Genomic DNA, 16,672 nt, shown 5'->3' with positions numbered 1-16,672 from the left:
TCAAAGCTTTGTCATCATTGGAGAACAAACATCTAGTAATTGTTTAATGCTATTGAGCACAATTCGATGAACGAAAATATTTTGCTATTAGGCACTACGTTAACAACGTGTTTCCAACCGTTGAGTGATAGAAATTTTGTTTTGTTAACGGAGTGTTGCGACAATTTCAAAACGATAATTGAGCCTTTAGTTTTAAAATGTTGACTTGTGTCACTTTCGAAAAATATGAGTTATTGAAAATTTAAGTAAGCCACTGGTATCTAATTTATCGCGTCCATCAAACATGAGTTCTATACAAACTAAAATTTTATTATTTCTTGTAGTATATTTTTGTATTCTTCAGAAAATCATAAAAAGTTTATATTTTTATGGTAAATATTTTTCAAAATCAAAGACAAAGTTAATATGAGGTTAAAACGTTGACGTGTGTACGTGAACCTATGCAGTACCCGTTGTACGTTGTACGTTGTACCCGTTGATATGAATATCATTCACTCCGATATAATGCAATTACGATTTCAGAGCTATTGTCGAAAATGATTTATGGCATGGTCCGATAGAAAAATAATGTTTTAAGTCGCCATAAACATGAAACCACCTAACTTGTTATAAAAATAATAATAAATTGGATGTGTTGTGCGCATATGGCCCAAATCACGAGAATGGAAACCAGAGCCGCTATTTTTTTTGTTTTTGTGGATCTTGCACATGTTTTATCAGAACATAGTCAATAGTATCGAGCGACATGACAAGCAAAACAACACGTTTTGTTTCCTTAAAGAACTTTAGTAAATTTCATTGCTACTTCACCATTATGAATAAACTCAGTCTATGTGAGCTCTTTACTGACTGGCCAATTCAACCTACTGCTGCTTCTCTCTCCTAGAAAAGGTGGAGGATATTCTACGCTATCTTCAAGTTCTCGATTTGAAGAATTATCATAATGTTTACTAATGAGTGTTATTTCTATATAATAAAACAAATTTTCTTATTCCAGAGTTCCTTTTAACTTACAAATCGTACATGTAACGTAATAAACATTTTGTGTAACGTAGCAGTCCTAACGTTATTAAAAAAAAAATAATTGTTTCGTTGTGTTTGATATATTATCCATTACTTACATCCTAATGCTTATAGATAATAAAATACATGCTAATAGAGCAGAGTTTTTCAATGATGTGAAGCATAAAAATAAAATATTTCAAATGACGTATTCTCTTTTAACAGCATATAATGGCGGCCACCGTGGTGTGATGGTAGCGTGATCCGCCTTTCACACCGTATGCCCTGGGTTCAACCCCCGGGCAAAGCAACATCAAAATTTTAGAAATAAGATTTTTCAATTAGAAGAAAATTTTTCTAAGCGGGGTCGCCCCTCGGCAGTGTTTGGCAAGCACTCCGGGTGTATTTCTGCCATAAAAAGCTCTCAGTGAAAACTCATCTGCTTTGCAGATGCCGTTCGGAGTCGGCATAAAACATGTAGGTCCCGTCCGGCCAATTTGTAGGGAAAATCAAGAGGAGCACGACGCAAATTGGAAGAGAAGCTCGGCCTTAGATCTCTTCGGAGGTTATCGCGCCTTACATTTATTTTTTATTTATACAATTATCAAAGGCTAGGCATTACTAAACTTTTTATGTCGAAATGCACGTACGAATGTAACGAAACAGCCCGCGATGTGAGTCATATATAATAGCAGGCGGTCAAGTTTTTAAATTTAATATAGAGGCTAAGATTAAGAAATAACCACTCGTATGGTAATTTCGGACAAACATTATTTTCTTATTCGCCCGGAAGAACATTTGCAACAAAAGCACCGCCAAAAGAAAACCCATCAGCGTTATGACAATAAAACCAACAAAAACACGAAAGAAATTACGTTAAAATAAATATTGCGGACGAATAAGAAAAAAGTACACAATGTTACAGTAAAGATAAAAGTGAAAATACCTGTGAAGTAATACAATTTTTTTGGGATATTACGGCAGACAAGATTTTCTTCGGACACCATCAAAATCGTGAGTTGCTGCCAAAAAAATGGTTTTGCGTACGTTTGGACTCTTTCGAGCCTATCTTTGTTGGCTAATAACCGATTTTTATTGGCTCTCCGGATCGTATAAGTAGAGATTTAGACCATTTTAACGCTATATAGATCAACTAGTAAAGCATAACACGACTCTGAAAAGTTTGAATATGAATAAATTTATCCCCACTTAGTTTCGGATTTTGTCTACTTTGGTGCTATCTTTAGGCACTTATTTAAAAAAGGACTTTACCAGCTCTGAATTGCATCAAAACTGCAGATCAGTTGTTGTTTAAGTAGTTTTAATTTTCTTACATATGCTAAAAAACTGACTGACAAAATACAAATTTGTATCAAAACGACTAAGAAATGTACTTAGCCCATTGTTGTCTAAATTTAGAATCGCCCTTTGTAGACTAATATGATTGAAACTTTTTTAGTTACCAGCCGATTTTGAATCCCTCAACAGTTCTAGATACATAAATTTTCTTTATTTAAATTTACATCGTCAACAAATTTATAAGTACAAAGGTATGAAAAACCGGGTTTTCACGTAATTCATGAGTTTGAGGTGCACGGAGAAAATCTTGTATGCTGTCATTATTGGTCTACCAGAAAAATGCTTTTTATTTTTGGTGTCGCACAGTGTTATTGGTACTTATATAATTTGTATCTATCATTGGCTACCAGAATATGTAAAAGCAAAGCGAGGACCTTAAATGTATAATTGACTCAGGCACATCGTTAAAAAGTATAAAGCATACAAATAAAAAAAAAAATCAATGCTTGGTTGAAGATCACATTAAATCGGTTGGTCGTTCGAAAACTCTCTATATCAGACTTGTTTGAATAAGGAATTCGTTTCAAAATTGCCCTTTCTCAATCGAACTCTTAAACAGGGCGCGGTTCCATAAAATACTAAAATAGTGCGTTTTTTTTTTTTAATTTTGCTGAGATAGCGAGTTCCGAAATAGCTGGCGGGATATTTCGATATTTCACGTTGTATTGTAAACAGAAGTAATCCAAAAATTGTATATTCTGAAAAACCGCGAACGAAGTTTAATTTATCATGCAATTTCATTATAGAAATTAATCTTAAAACCAGCTATGGCGGTAATTTTTGTTCCACGAATTATTCTTTATCTCAGAACAGTACACTGAAAGAAATGGTGCTAGTAAAATCAATAAATATGTTTTGTTGTTCTTGACTTAACGGAGATTCGGTGAAATTGATCGAATTACGGTTAATTCGACCGAGTTCTTTGTCAAGCGAACAAATTAGTTTAGTCATTTAAAAGAAGAGACATTTTCGCTCTTAAGTTAACAAAATTCTGTAAAATTGACAGATTCCTAATCAATCTAACTGATTTTTTTCTAAATACAACTGATCTCACTGGTCATTTCAACAGCGATCAACAGTCAATACATGAGCAAATTTCAAAGAGAATTTTACGCTCACTGCGTTCTCTACTTTGTACTTATGAAGATGGTGCCACTTGTTAAAAAAAAACACCAAAATAAGAAAACCACCAAATCGAAAAAACACACAAAATGGGAAAACAACAAAAAACTAATTTTTAGTTATCAATACAAAACGAAAACCCCTTTTTTGAATTTACTGTGCAAAAAATTATGAGATATCAGGACACCTATTTATCGGGTACAATTTTGCAACTTCTTCTCCAAGCGAAATGTAAAATTGCGCCCTCTTTTTGCAAAAATTTTGTTTGAACGAACAGAATTTTTCCAAAGTTAGTAACATTTTGTTCAAGTTTTTACGAATTTTCACGAACGAATCTAATAAAATAATAAAAAAGATCTTTTTAAAAAAAAACATAAAAGTTTGAGTTGTTTTGGAATCGTTTCAACTTAAAATGTTACGAAAATTAAACTTGCCGAATTACATGTAAAGTTAATCCAGTGGTGAATTACCTTCCTGCGATTTGATTCTTTACTTTTCTATAACTTACAAGTTCTCTATTTCAATGTTATGTCAAACATTTATACTACAAGTTTTGTTCGACCCAATCAAGTGTGGCAACTACATGCGAGAGAAGAAATTGAGAATGAGCTGAGCTGCAACTGAAAGAATTGAGAAACAGTTTTGTGACTACTATTTTCATTTCTATTTGCAAAGCGAAGTTCAAAACTATAAATTAAATAAATTATAAAATATAAAATTCGGTAAAGTGTGTTTAATAAAACAAAATAATGAAGTGTATAATATTTAATGTGTGCCACCATATTTGATGTGCGCCCAATTGAAGTTCGGTTAGTAAGTGCCACCGTGGTGGCCTACCACTCCGAATGCCCTGGGTTCACATCCCGGTTAAAGCAACATCAAAATTTTAGAAATAAGGTTTTTCAATTAGAAGACAATTTATCTAAGCGGATTCGCCCCTCGGCAGTGTTTGGCAAGCACTCCGAGTGTATATCTGCCATGAAAAGCTCTCAGTGAAAACTCATCTGCCTCGCAGATGCCGTTCGGTGTCGGCATAAAACAAGTAGGTCCTGTCCCGCAACTTTGTAGGAAAAATTAAAAAGGAGCACGACGCAAATTGGAAGAGAAGCTCGGCCTTAGATCTCTTCGGATGTTATCGCGCCTTACATTTTGTTTTTTGTTTTTGTTTTTAATAAGTGCGTACATATGTATATATATGTGGCATGCATGCGTATTTATGTATTCAGATATTTACGTATGTATGTATATGGCAGCATAGGTACTTACGTACAAAGCTGTCGCAACAACTTTTTTTTGTTCATTTGACTACTAAAACGGTCAATTACGAATCAACGATTTATGCGCAGTTGATTCAACATCTTGTTGCGATGGATAAAAATTTACAGAAATTTCGGTTGAATTGACCCGTATTTCGGTTGATTTTACTAGTTTTTTTCCTTCAGTATATCTCAAAACATTAAATATGAAATAGAAACTAGGTCTGAAATGTATCACCCCCTCCCTTTGCAGAAACATGCGGGTGAAAAAATTTTAATACTGGGAGAGGACGACAATATGTATATGTGACGCTAACTTTAAAAAATTTACTTTTTTAACGATTTATTACAAACTAAAGTTCGTTCTCAAAATTGGTAAAAAAAAAACCGAAAACAAATGCAAGTTCGTTCTCGATATATCGATATCTTTATTACTTATTACATCATTTATATTAGGTCGGTTGAATGTTTGTCCGCCTTTTTTGCAAGCACAAATTTTGCAATCGATTTTTAAGTAACTTCTATTGAGCTACAAACGTGAAACTTTACGCATAGGTTAGAACACCGTGACAATGCAGCAACAGGAAAAAATATCAGTTAGGTGGCGCACGGATCGAAATAATTAGATAAGAATTTGAAAGTTTTCAAACCAGCTTTTAAGTAGCTTCTCGATCAGCTAGAGACTTGAAATTTCAAACTTAATTCAGGGTCCATGACAACCGATGACACGATACAAAAAGATTCGCTAGGGGGCGCACGGGATGAGATATTTAGAAAAATCGTACGAAACGGGGGGAATTTTGGGATTAATTTTTATGTAAGTTCTCATTGAGCTACAACTCTAAAATTTCACAGATAGGATAAGACGCCGAGACAATTTAAGAAAAGGAGAAAAAAATTCCTTTAGATGGCGCACGGATCGAAATATTTAGATAAGAATTTGGAGATCGATTTTAAAGTAACTTCTCATTGAGCTACAAACATGAAACCTCAGAGACATAGACAGGTTAAGGCACCGTGACAAAGGAACAAAAGGAGCAAAAAATTCCGTTAGGTGGCGCACGGATCGAATAAATTAGATAATAATTTGGAAATATGAAACCGAGTTTTAAGTAGCTTCTAGATGGGCTAGACGCTAAAAATTTAGAGGCGCACGGGACTGAGATATTTAGAAAAATCAAACGGAACGGTGGGAAGTTTGGAATTGATTTTTATGTAAGTTCTCATTGAGCTACAAACGTAAAACTTAACAGATAGGTTAAGACACCTTGAAAATGTAAGAAAAGGAGAAAACAAAAATAAAATAAAAAAAATTTAAGCACTTCCTTTATATAAATGTACAAAAATCAGCGAAAAATGTCTCCTTATATAAAGACATATTCTTGCTAAACTTTGATTTTAAAATTTTGACATAGAAATTGCAAAAATATTTATGAGAAATAAAAATATATGGGTGGAGCGCAATTTATTGACTAATAATATCTCCTTTCCTACCAACTTTCCATCCAAGTAATGTGCGCTCCACTTTTATATTTTTACTTCTCATAAATATTTCGAGTTAGGAGCCTTTTCTAGCGAAGCGTCACACAAAATATACAAAAGACTTAAATTTAATCAATAAATAAAATTATTTTCGAAACTTCTAAACATGTAGATATATATATTTAGTAGCATATGGTATGTGAATAGAAACCCCCAAAATGTATATATTTATTCCAGTGAAGAGATTGCTTTTTTTGTAACATATAAGGGATAATTGTAAACTGTTCCATAGATCAACGCAGTTAAGCGATTTTACAAATACGCAAGGATCATTTTGAGCTTTCAGCAGTGTTTTTTAGTATTTGCAATGATTTTATTCTACAATGTCGCATTAGAAATATTAAAAAGCAAATAACTGTGACCCGCAAATAAGAGTATTATCAAAAAGTTAAAACATCAATAAACGAAAAGAAGCGTAACTAGAACTAAATCAAATAAATGTGTGTATAATTTGCTGTTAATGCTTTGTTAATTTTTTAATTTAGCCTTTCCATTTAGGTAAGTGTAATGTGTCAGCAAAAACTTAATCCAATTATTTGCAAACGTGAAGAAGTATAACGCTTGTAAAGCTATTTGCACAAAAAACAAAAACAAAACTGTTGCGTTACACACAATTTTCTTGTAAAATGCCTTTTTACAAGTAACTGTGACTCCTATAAAAATAGTTTTAATAGAAGTTTTGATGTTTTATAACCAGTAAAAATTAGTTTCTATTCTATTTTTTTTTTTTTCGTTCAACTCTAGAAAGCTAAAAGGGATCTTGTGACTTTTCGGTTGTTAATTTTTGAAAAATTGATGATCTTATAAATAGAATAAGAGATGTAAATCTTACTTCTTAAAATAATATATGTCCCTTCCATTCATTTTTGAGATTTCCCTTCTGTATGTTAGTAAAATTTATAAATTATGGGGCACAATCAAGTAGCAAGAAATCAAATGAGTTTCAACGGCTTTTGGAAATTAAAAAAATGTTTTCGTGTGATACGAAATATTTTTGTTTACTCTGCAATACTGAAGTGCGCTTAAGGTCAAGAACTTATTGGAATAATTTATGCACATATAAATATATGAAATTTTTGGATCGAAAGTACCGAGGCGATTTTAAACACACTTGAAGTAACGCTCTACTCATTGGAACCTTATCATATGGGAGTTACATATACTATTTTTTACTTTTTTACTAATTTTTTTTTATTTATTTACATATACTATTAGAAGTCCCATTTTAGCAGAGTTGTATGTCGTTTTTACGGATAAGTTTATAAGTTTTTCTTTTATTCACTCTTATCATATCGCGCTACCGATAGTATCAAAACAAAAAGAATTGATACAAGCCAAAATATGTTTTTACAGCACGAATTACTATTCAAATATCTAAAACATCCGTCTACTCAAAGTAGTTACAATAGCCCAGTCCGAAACTGTAAGCATAGCAAATAATTTAGTTAAAAATACCGGGTCAATTAACTTATTCTATGATCATCACATTACAGAAAATTTAACTACCAAACATTTCAATCAGGAGGAGCTGCTTTCCCTTATTAGTAAAATAGTTTTCATTATTCATGTAAAAAGAGAATATTGTCAAAGTTAAAGAATAATGTATAAAAGATATAGTGATTTCCCAGCTGTGGTAAATTTCGAACTCAAACTCTATAAGATACCAGAGCTTGGATCCCTATAATATTGGGGAACTATAAATGTATCGCGTAGATAATATCAGTGATAACTTGATAAAATCAAAGGAACAAGGCATGACTACCAGGTACTCGTGATAATCATACAAAAGTATTTCTAGCAGACTAATATTTTCAAACAAAAGCTCGCTCAGGGATTGAAGATAATCAACCACAGAGGTGCTTTAGCAGGAAACAAATAAATTCGAGTTTTCTGAGAAGAAGCTTCGGAGGCTTCTTATCAGTAACAACGGATTCCTAGAGTTTATTATTTCTTTATCGGCTTACTATCGATAGCGAGTTATTATCGTCGAAAGTTCAGTTAATTAGTGCCGAATTATCGGCTTCCTATTGTTTTCTTATCTGCTTGTTATCGATGGGTAACAGATGTGTCATCGGTTTTATATTAAAGTTTTATCGTTATCTGTTTTATAACAAACCGATGAGTTGTAGTTAACAAATTGATAAACCGCCGATAAGAAATAAATAACACCCCGATAAGGAACTGATAACATTTTGATAGCAAATCGATGACTTTTTAATATCAAATCAATAATTTTTCTTAAAAGAATCTATAAATTCTTGACAGCAAATCGATATCACGCCCTTAAAAAATCGGTAACATTACTATAGCAAATCGATAACTTTTGATAACATTTCGATAAATAATCGATAACTTGCCGATAATAATTGGAAGGGGCTGAGAAGAGAAGACTGATACAACTGCGCTCGAATGCTATCGTTCGGGCGGTCTTCCTGTATGTTGTCTTATGTTTCAGATCAAGAAAAAATTACAAAAGTAAAAGCAATTAGAAAACACGAAGGTATCGTTGGATAAAATAAATGTAGAAGTAAAATGGATGGATGGTAAAATTTCTAAATTATTTAGCTGAGAAAAATTGCACTGAACAGAAGGGTGAAGCGACTTCCGGAATGAATCTTTATGCATAGTTATGTGGTTTTTTATAATCTTTTTATTTCTCTTAAATCTAAAACAGTTTTATTTAATAAAATAACTATAGTAATTGCATAAATTACAGGTAAAAGTATTTTCTATGACACCAACGTTGTAACTCTTCCAGATTCTTTACAACTAGACCAAAGTTTGTTTGGGGGATGTGATCTTTTTCGTCTATTTTATGAAAGTTACATCGTTACTGTGTTGCAAGAAAAAGCTACAATTCAATTTTAGGGTTTTTTTAAGTAAATGACATGTATTGAGCTCACTCCAATATTAGGCGCTTTCAGCGTACACAATTTTTTTTTGGACACATTGCAAACATGTTTCCGTCAGTTGAATGATAAAAAATGTGTTCTATGAACGCATATTGCTTGAGCCAAATGTCAAATTAAATAGTTATCCTTCTTAAACTATTTTTCACACTTCACACACAACCAACACTTTAAATGTCAAAGAACTGTCAGACAGCCGATTAAACTCGCTAAGCGAATGTAGTGAACAAAATGTACTATCAGTAATTTGACGTAAAGTCCTCACCATTGAGTGGATCAAAAATACTCAACTGTGCTTTCAGAAAATTATCACTCAATATTAAGGAAAACGAACCTGCTTTTAAAGCCTGATATTAACATGATGAAGCATTGATATCAGCCTGTTCAAAAATTTTATCACTTCTCAAAAAACTTTATTTAAAGCACGAGAACCCTTTTAATTTCCCAGGCCAAATTTTTATTGCATTTTTTTTATTAAAAAAGTACTTCAAAAGTATTTAGTTAAAGCAAATAAAAAAATGTAAAATTTTTTTTTGGTTTATTTGCTTTGCAATTAATGAAGTTCTGCTTTACTAACTGAATTTTTACTGCTTGCTGGTATATTCTTCAAATGGAGTAGAAAGTTCAAGTAGGTAAATGTAAAACTAAACACTTAAGAAAAATTGTAAAAAACACATGCCGCCAAGAAACCAATGCCTTTTTTATTAACGCTGTAGCTTCTAACTCATTTATACTAATGCTGCTGATTTGTAGAATTTTTTTTTAAAATACATTAAAATAAAAATTTGTATGAAAGTATATAATAAAAATATTTGAAAAACCAATAGACAAAAATCACACACAAGTGCGTTCGATATAAGCGAGCTGATTTGGGAAGTAAAGTTTTTTTTTCTGTAGATTTTCACATTCCGTTTTTTACCAGTGTATTTATAATATGAGTTCACATGGTTTAATGCATTGCTGCGAACCATAACGATTTATCATTTAATTCAGCGAAAGAGAAAGAAATCAAAAGTGTGTAATTAAAAAATATGCTAACTTAAAGAAAGAAAAAAACTAGACTGAAAAAAGGTAATAACAAGTTTTAAAATATAAAGTTTTATATATACTTAATAAGTTAATTGAGCAGTAAATATATATATATTTTTTTTGTGTTTGTTATAAAAAAATTGCGTTCGAGTGGAATGTTTTTTCCTTTTTGGTTTTACATATTAAAAAAAATAATAATAATATTACTTAAAATACTAAATAAATGATGATGTATAACTGTTGTTGTTGCATGGCTAATTGTTTATTAAGTATAGATATATATGTTTTTTATAAAACTTGATTTTATTATATTTTAATGTGAGTGGTTGTTATATATGTAGTACAAGAGTTACGCTAGATTGTGGTACAACGCATTGCGCGTTGGTGTACCTTTTTCTAGGATCCTTGCTATAAGTTCCACCATATTTGCTTCTTTGCGCTGCCAGTTCAGTGATTTCTGGTATCCAACTAGCGAACACAGCCTAAAGTTAACACACACATATACATTTATATATATAAATAAATATTTATATATTTACATTAAAAATATTCACAGGGTGAGAGGCATAAAAAAATGTATGTTTTTATACAAATATATTTGTGAGGACAGAAAGAGTACAAGGGTGGGTCGATAAATATATTTTTTTATTGCTCTAATTACTTTTTTGTTTTATGTTTGCTTGTTAAAATATACATTTTTAATTTTCTTATTCATATGGAAAAGGCGTTGTAACAAAAAGTGCATACGAAGATATTTACACTTGCTTTACTTTGTTTTGGATTTTTTACCTTTTCATATATAAATCTTTTTTATTAATTTTTTTTGTTTTTCGTAAATTTTTTTATTTTTTTGTCTTCGTTGGCAGATGTTATTATATTATTTTTATAATTTTACTTTAAAGTTTACTAATTTCAATGTTAATTTAATATGAAGCATTATTTATTTCGATATTTTTTTTTTAGTTTTTTATTTTGTATTTTACTTTTAGTTTTTTGTTATTATTGCAATTCGTATAGTTACAGCATCACTAATATTGAATTTTTTATCCATTTATACCATTTCTTTTTAATTCATCTCTTAATCTACTCTGTTTTTTTTTTAAGTTAAAAAATAAATTTCAAGGAAAAAAGGCGCGAGTACCAAGTGATCGTAAAGTTGGATGTGTACAAGCGCATAACAAGAAAATTATTGTTTTTAAATTAAATAGAGCTCGCTCACGCGTTGTAGTTAAGCCAAAATAGAGGAAACTTTACTAAAAGCATATTATTTTGGGCTTTTTTGACAATTGATGCTGATAAATTATTGTTATAGGCTTATTATCGACAGTGAAATACTATCGTTGAGTTATCGGCTTTCCATCGCCATGTTATCGGCTTCTTATTACTTTCTCATCGGTTTGGTAAAGCCGGGTTGAAGATGTGTCATCTTAAAGTTTCATCGGTATCGATAACATGCTGACAGCAAATTGGTGACAGTCCGATAACAAATCGATCACATGATGTTAATTCATCGATGAATTTTGACAGCCAAAGAGCAATTAAGGCTTTAATCTCTCATGGCACAACACCGAAAAATGTGCTAGAATGTAAGCAATCCCTGCAAAGAATTGGGATATGGAGAAGCATACGTACATATATATTGGGTTTCTGGGCATATGGGAATAGATGGAAATGAAAAAAGCGGTTGAGCTATGTTAACTGATCGCTCGAAGCTTGTTTCGCAGACCTTCCAATCAGAATGGGCCAGATAAAAATAAGGCGAGAGTTGCATTTGATCGAGCAAGCAGGAAAGGAGTAAAACCAAGCTCGATGCTGCAAAGTGTCGAAAATCATGTGCAGATCTTACAACCTTAGACTAAAAAAGTTACTTTTACCATTGAGAAGAGTGGATCGTAGGCTCATGATGGGTACTCTGACTGAACAGTGCCTTCCGGCGTCATATGCTTTTAAATTAGATTTTGGCAGTGATAGCTGATTTAGAAAGTACGGGTTGGTGTAGGAAACGCACGTTTTGCGCTCATGCCCTGTGCTCGTAAGGCTAAGACTTTAGCGATTAGGTGTGATGCAGCTATCAAATCTAAAAGAAGCAAGTAGCATTGGCCTAGAAAACTTGCAGTATTTGCCAAGAGAACGAAGTTGTTTTATAACATAGGGTCTGGTTTTTGATATGGTTTTTCAGTTTTGTCCCTGAGCAAACTTCTGGTAACACTATGGACTCATTCAGTCTATGTGAGGTGCTCACAGAATAGCCAGTTCAACCTAAAATAACCATCAATACATTTTTGGTAACAAACCGATAATTTTTCGACAGCCCCTCGATAACTTTTCGTTATGAAATTGAAAACATTCCGGTAGCACCCCGTTGACAGATCAATAACTTTGCGATATTGAATTGATAACTTTTCGGTAACATATCGATAACTTTTTGATAACAAATCAATAACTTGTTGAGAACTTTTTGGCAACATATGGCCAACTTCTCGGTAATTAATCGATAACTTTTAGATAATAAAACCATAAGTTTTCGATAATGAGTACAACAAACAATTAACATTTCGATAACATTTTTATAACACGCCGTGCGCATTCGGTTTTCACTCTTAATCTTTCATTTCCACTCCCCTCTTTTTCTTTTCTTTCTCCGTTTCGCTTTCCTTTTTCTAGTTACTTACTTGGTATTAACCGTGGGCGTTCAAACATTGGGTAGGTATATGTATAATGTTTGGTATTGGCAGGAAAATTGGGAGCCAGTCAAGCAAGCGACAGTTTCGTACACAGGTTACATGACTACATCCGAACTTTTGCTAATTGGTGGTATAGCCGGACTCAAGTTTGAGCTATATGTACTTAAACGAACCAGTTAAGCTCGTTTAAAAGCTCCGCAAAAAGGGGCAATTGTGATTTCGTAAGACATCGAAATGTTAAAAATGTCAGTTGAAAGTACTGCGGGGATACAGTAATAAATAAAATAAAATAAATGTAAGGCGCGATAATCTTGCGTCGTGCTCCTGTTTAATTTTTCCTACAAACTGGCGGGACGGGAACTACTTTTTTTATACCGACTCCGAACGGCATCTGCATGCCAGATAAGTTTTCACTGAGAGCTTTTCAGGGCAAAAATACAATCGGAGTACTTGCCAAACACTGCGGAAATTTTCTTCTAATTGAAAAAATCTGTTTCTAAAATTTTGATGTTGCTTTGTGCGGGGCGTGAACCCAGGATCTTCGGTGTGGTAAGTCGGGCATGCTACAATCACGGCGGCCGAACTAATACCATCTCTTAACGTGATAGTTCTGCGCTCGTACGGAACTAGTGCGATTCGCGGCAGGTAAAAGTCTGTTTGTTTGATTTAAAGAATCTCGATAATTTGTTTACATTCTTCCAAAATTGTTTGAGCTTTTAAGGTTAATGAGGAAAAATAACAAAATTAAAACCAAGTGATATGAGAGGTTTAATGGTTTCAGTATGAGTGGTGTTACAATTATGGGAATGAGTGTATTATTATTTTACTTTTTATTTTTAGGCTTTCCTCCATTTTGCTTTTTTACCTACTATTATTTTATTTTTATTTTTTTTATTACACGCAGAATTTGTTCATTTCTCAGGGTGCATTTTTAAGTTTTAATTTTATTTAAGCCATTTTTAACATTTTTTTCTTTCATTTAGTTTTAATGTTCATTTTATTGCTGCCTTTCTTTTTTTTTCATCTATTTTAATAATTATTTCTATATTTTTTATAGTTATATATTTTGTATGTTTCTTCCTTTTTTTTGTACTGCAATTAGAAGTACATATGCGTTGGCACGATGAGCATAATATACACAAAGAGTTACTCCAAAATTTTTTCTTAATTTATTTAAGCTCATACACACAAAAATAGCACACATTTCACACACATATAGATAGTAAAAAAAAATTATTACTTTTTGCTACACGTAATTCCTTGAATACTCATAACTAAGTGGTTTATCTGCAAACGAAATTCATTAGAAAACAATTTTACTAATTATTATTTACATACCTATGTGTAAGTTAAAAAATTATTATAGATACTCCTCTTTTATAGAAAAAAAGTTAACTGAATTTGAAACACTTTCGAACACTGAAAATACTTAATTACTTTTCTATTACTCAAATTCTAGTTGCCATTGTTAAGTGGAAAAGTGATGTATTTTTAATAAACAAATATTTATAATTGGTTTTCAAATATAGTGGGCGTATACTTACACCTATATGCTTTTACTTCGCTTACTACTAAAAACCTATTTAAAAAAAAAAAATTAAATACATATGTATGTATGACTGTGAATGATCGAAAGACTAAAGAAACGGACTTTTTTGTGATTTGTTTTTATCTCAACTGTTTAAGAAGTTTATATTAATTTTAGTTCTGGTTAACAAGGAAATCTATCTATTATTTCTGAAGTGTGTTATGTCTCCTAAGTAAATTAAGTAAAGTACTATAAACTTTATACATTGAATATATGTGATAACAGGTGTAGTCATGAACTTCTAGCAATATCGAGTGCTTAAATTCTCTAAATTGTATTTTACTTGCTAAATAAATATAAATCTGAACAAAGACGCATAAGAAACATATGACTTATAACTTCTACACCTGATACCACTTAATTCTAACCAAATATACATATATTATGTGAGTGAACTTGTAAACGGGAAAAAATCATAAACATAGTAAGCAAATACTTATCAAATTTCAAGATTCAAAATAGTGTTTGGAATCAACTAATAATGCGGCTATAGATATTAGCGATAACGAAAAACTGTAAATGATGTTCAAATGAAAACTGATAAAACAAAAAGAATTTAAAAAATGGTATCAGTGTTTTTCTATAGAACTTTTTTCACCAAGTTATTTCACACAAAATTTTTAAATTTGAACAAAATGTCTATGTATAGTATAAGGCTGGTTTTCTTGTGTTTAGAAAAAAATTATTATTTTGAGGAAGAAATTCCTAAAGCAAAAAAACATCATTTTTTTAAGTGTATAAAGCATTGCGAGGTATGATCAACTAATGTGTTTTTATTAACCGTTTTTAAGAAAATTGTCACTTAACAAAGTTTAAAAATTAGTCCAATTTAAAAAATCAGTTCTCACATTTGACTATAAGAAAGTTATATTTATGCTAACTTTGTACAGATTTAAGAAATAAGGTGGAAATTTACCGAATTTCGAAACCTATTGTATGGACGTAATGTGATTAAAATATGACACGGTAAATTGAAAACATACTTAAGTGTGCCTGAGGTCAAATGTTGGATAAACATAAATATACCGATTTTAATTTATATTCTTATATCAACCAAAGATGCTGTGACGAATATTAGCTGCATCCATACGTCACTATGCCGCTGAATGAAAGAGAAAATAGCTACACATATATGTACACAGCAACAAAGAGCGCATATCACTCAGCCATGCACACACGTATGCATAGAAAGCAAGAGTAAGAGCGCATAAGAGCTCAGACTTTATGACACAAACATGTAAACGGCAGCTAAGCAGAAGGTATTACTCACACATACACCTAGAAAACAACAGTGAATATGACATACAGAAATGAGAAATAAAAAGGCAACTTTTCGAAAGGCTGTTCACGAAAAGCCTGGACTTTGGGAAAAAAACTAAGAATATAAAAGCAGCGAGAGCTAAGGAAAAGTCCATTAGTTTGATTTTAGTAGTTTGTCGCGATCGACGGAAGGCATGGGAACAGTGTCTTGGATATTCTCACTCTTAAAGGTCAAAATACGAGCTTTGACCATTATTTGACTATGCAACAAGTAGCTTTTAAAGCAATTTCAGCATAGTAGTCAACGCTTCGTAGAAAATGGAACACTCCCACACTTAGTACATGTTTAATAACTATCTTTGAACTGGTGCTAATCGGATGCAGAGCGGAACAGTTGGTGTGCCAACAGCGCCTAATTATAAGCTGCTGTATCTAAATTAAAAGTTCTTCGAGAGATTTATGGACCTCTACGCGTTGGCGATGGCGAGTACCGAAGAAGATTTAACGATGAGCTGTAGATATACGCAGATATCAACATAGTCCAGCGAATTAAAACGCAGCGGCTGCCCTGGCTAGGCCATGTTATGCGAACGAAAGATGACTCTCCGGTCAAGAAAGTATTTTTATCGGAACCCGCCTATGGGAGCAGAGGTAGATAGCGGCCCCACTCCGTTGGGAGGACCAGGAAGTAAGTAATTTAAGTTAATTGAACAAAGGCAGCGACTATATTAAAGCGAGAATCTACAACTTTAATACTGCGAAAGTGCTGCGCTAGTTCAGAGCTACTTCGATTCGCTGCAGGGAAACAGAGAAACACCCATGCCAACAAGTACTACTTTAAAATGAGTAGGCACTTGCAAATTAAATTACAACGATCAAAAACCACGATCGATAAGTTTCTCATCGTTTTTATCTTGATGT

The 16,672-nt window shown here is 32.3% G+C and overlaps 1 protein-coding gene across 50 annotated transcripts in view; it reads right to left on the bottom strand.

Annotated features, from left to right (window-relative positions):
* slo (calcium-activated potassium channel slo) overlaps positions 1 to 16,672 on the bottom strand; it is a 415,764-nt gene that overhangs the window by 225,137 nt on the left and 173,955 nt on the right. For 4 of the 50 annotated variants that reach the window (XM_067761576.1, XM_067761583.1, XM_067761614.1 and 1 more), the window contains exon 9: positions 10,610 to 10,701. The exons of the other annotated variants lie outside the window; for them this stretch is intronic. In XM_067761576.1, the coding sequence (XP_067617677.1) occupies positions 10,610 to 10,701 (92 nt within the window). The remainder of the gene's footprint in view (positions 1 to 10,609; positions 10,702 to 16,672) is intronic. 50 annotated transcript variants of the gene reach the window in all.

This window comes from Eurosta solidaginis, chromosome 1, assembly GCF_040869045.1.
Source record: "Eurosta solidaginis isolate ZX-2024a chromosome 1, ASM4086904v1, whole genome shotgun sequence".
Taxonomy (NCBI): Eukaryota; Metazoa; Arthropoda; class Insecta; order Diptera; family Tephritidae; genus Eurosta; species Eurosta solidaginis.
The sequence above is the reverse complement of the archived record's forward strand: the minus strand, read 5'-3'. Positions and strand labels throughout refer to the sequence as shown.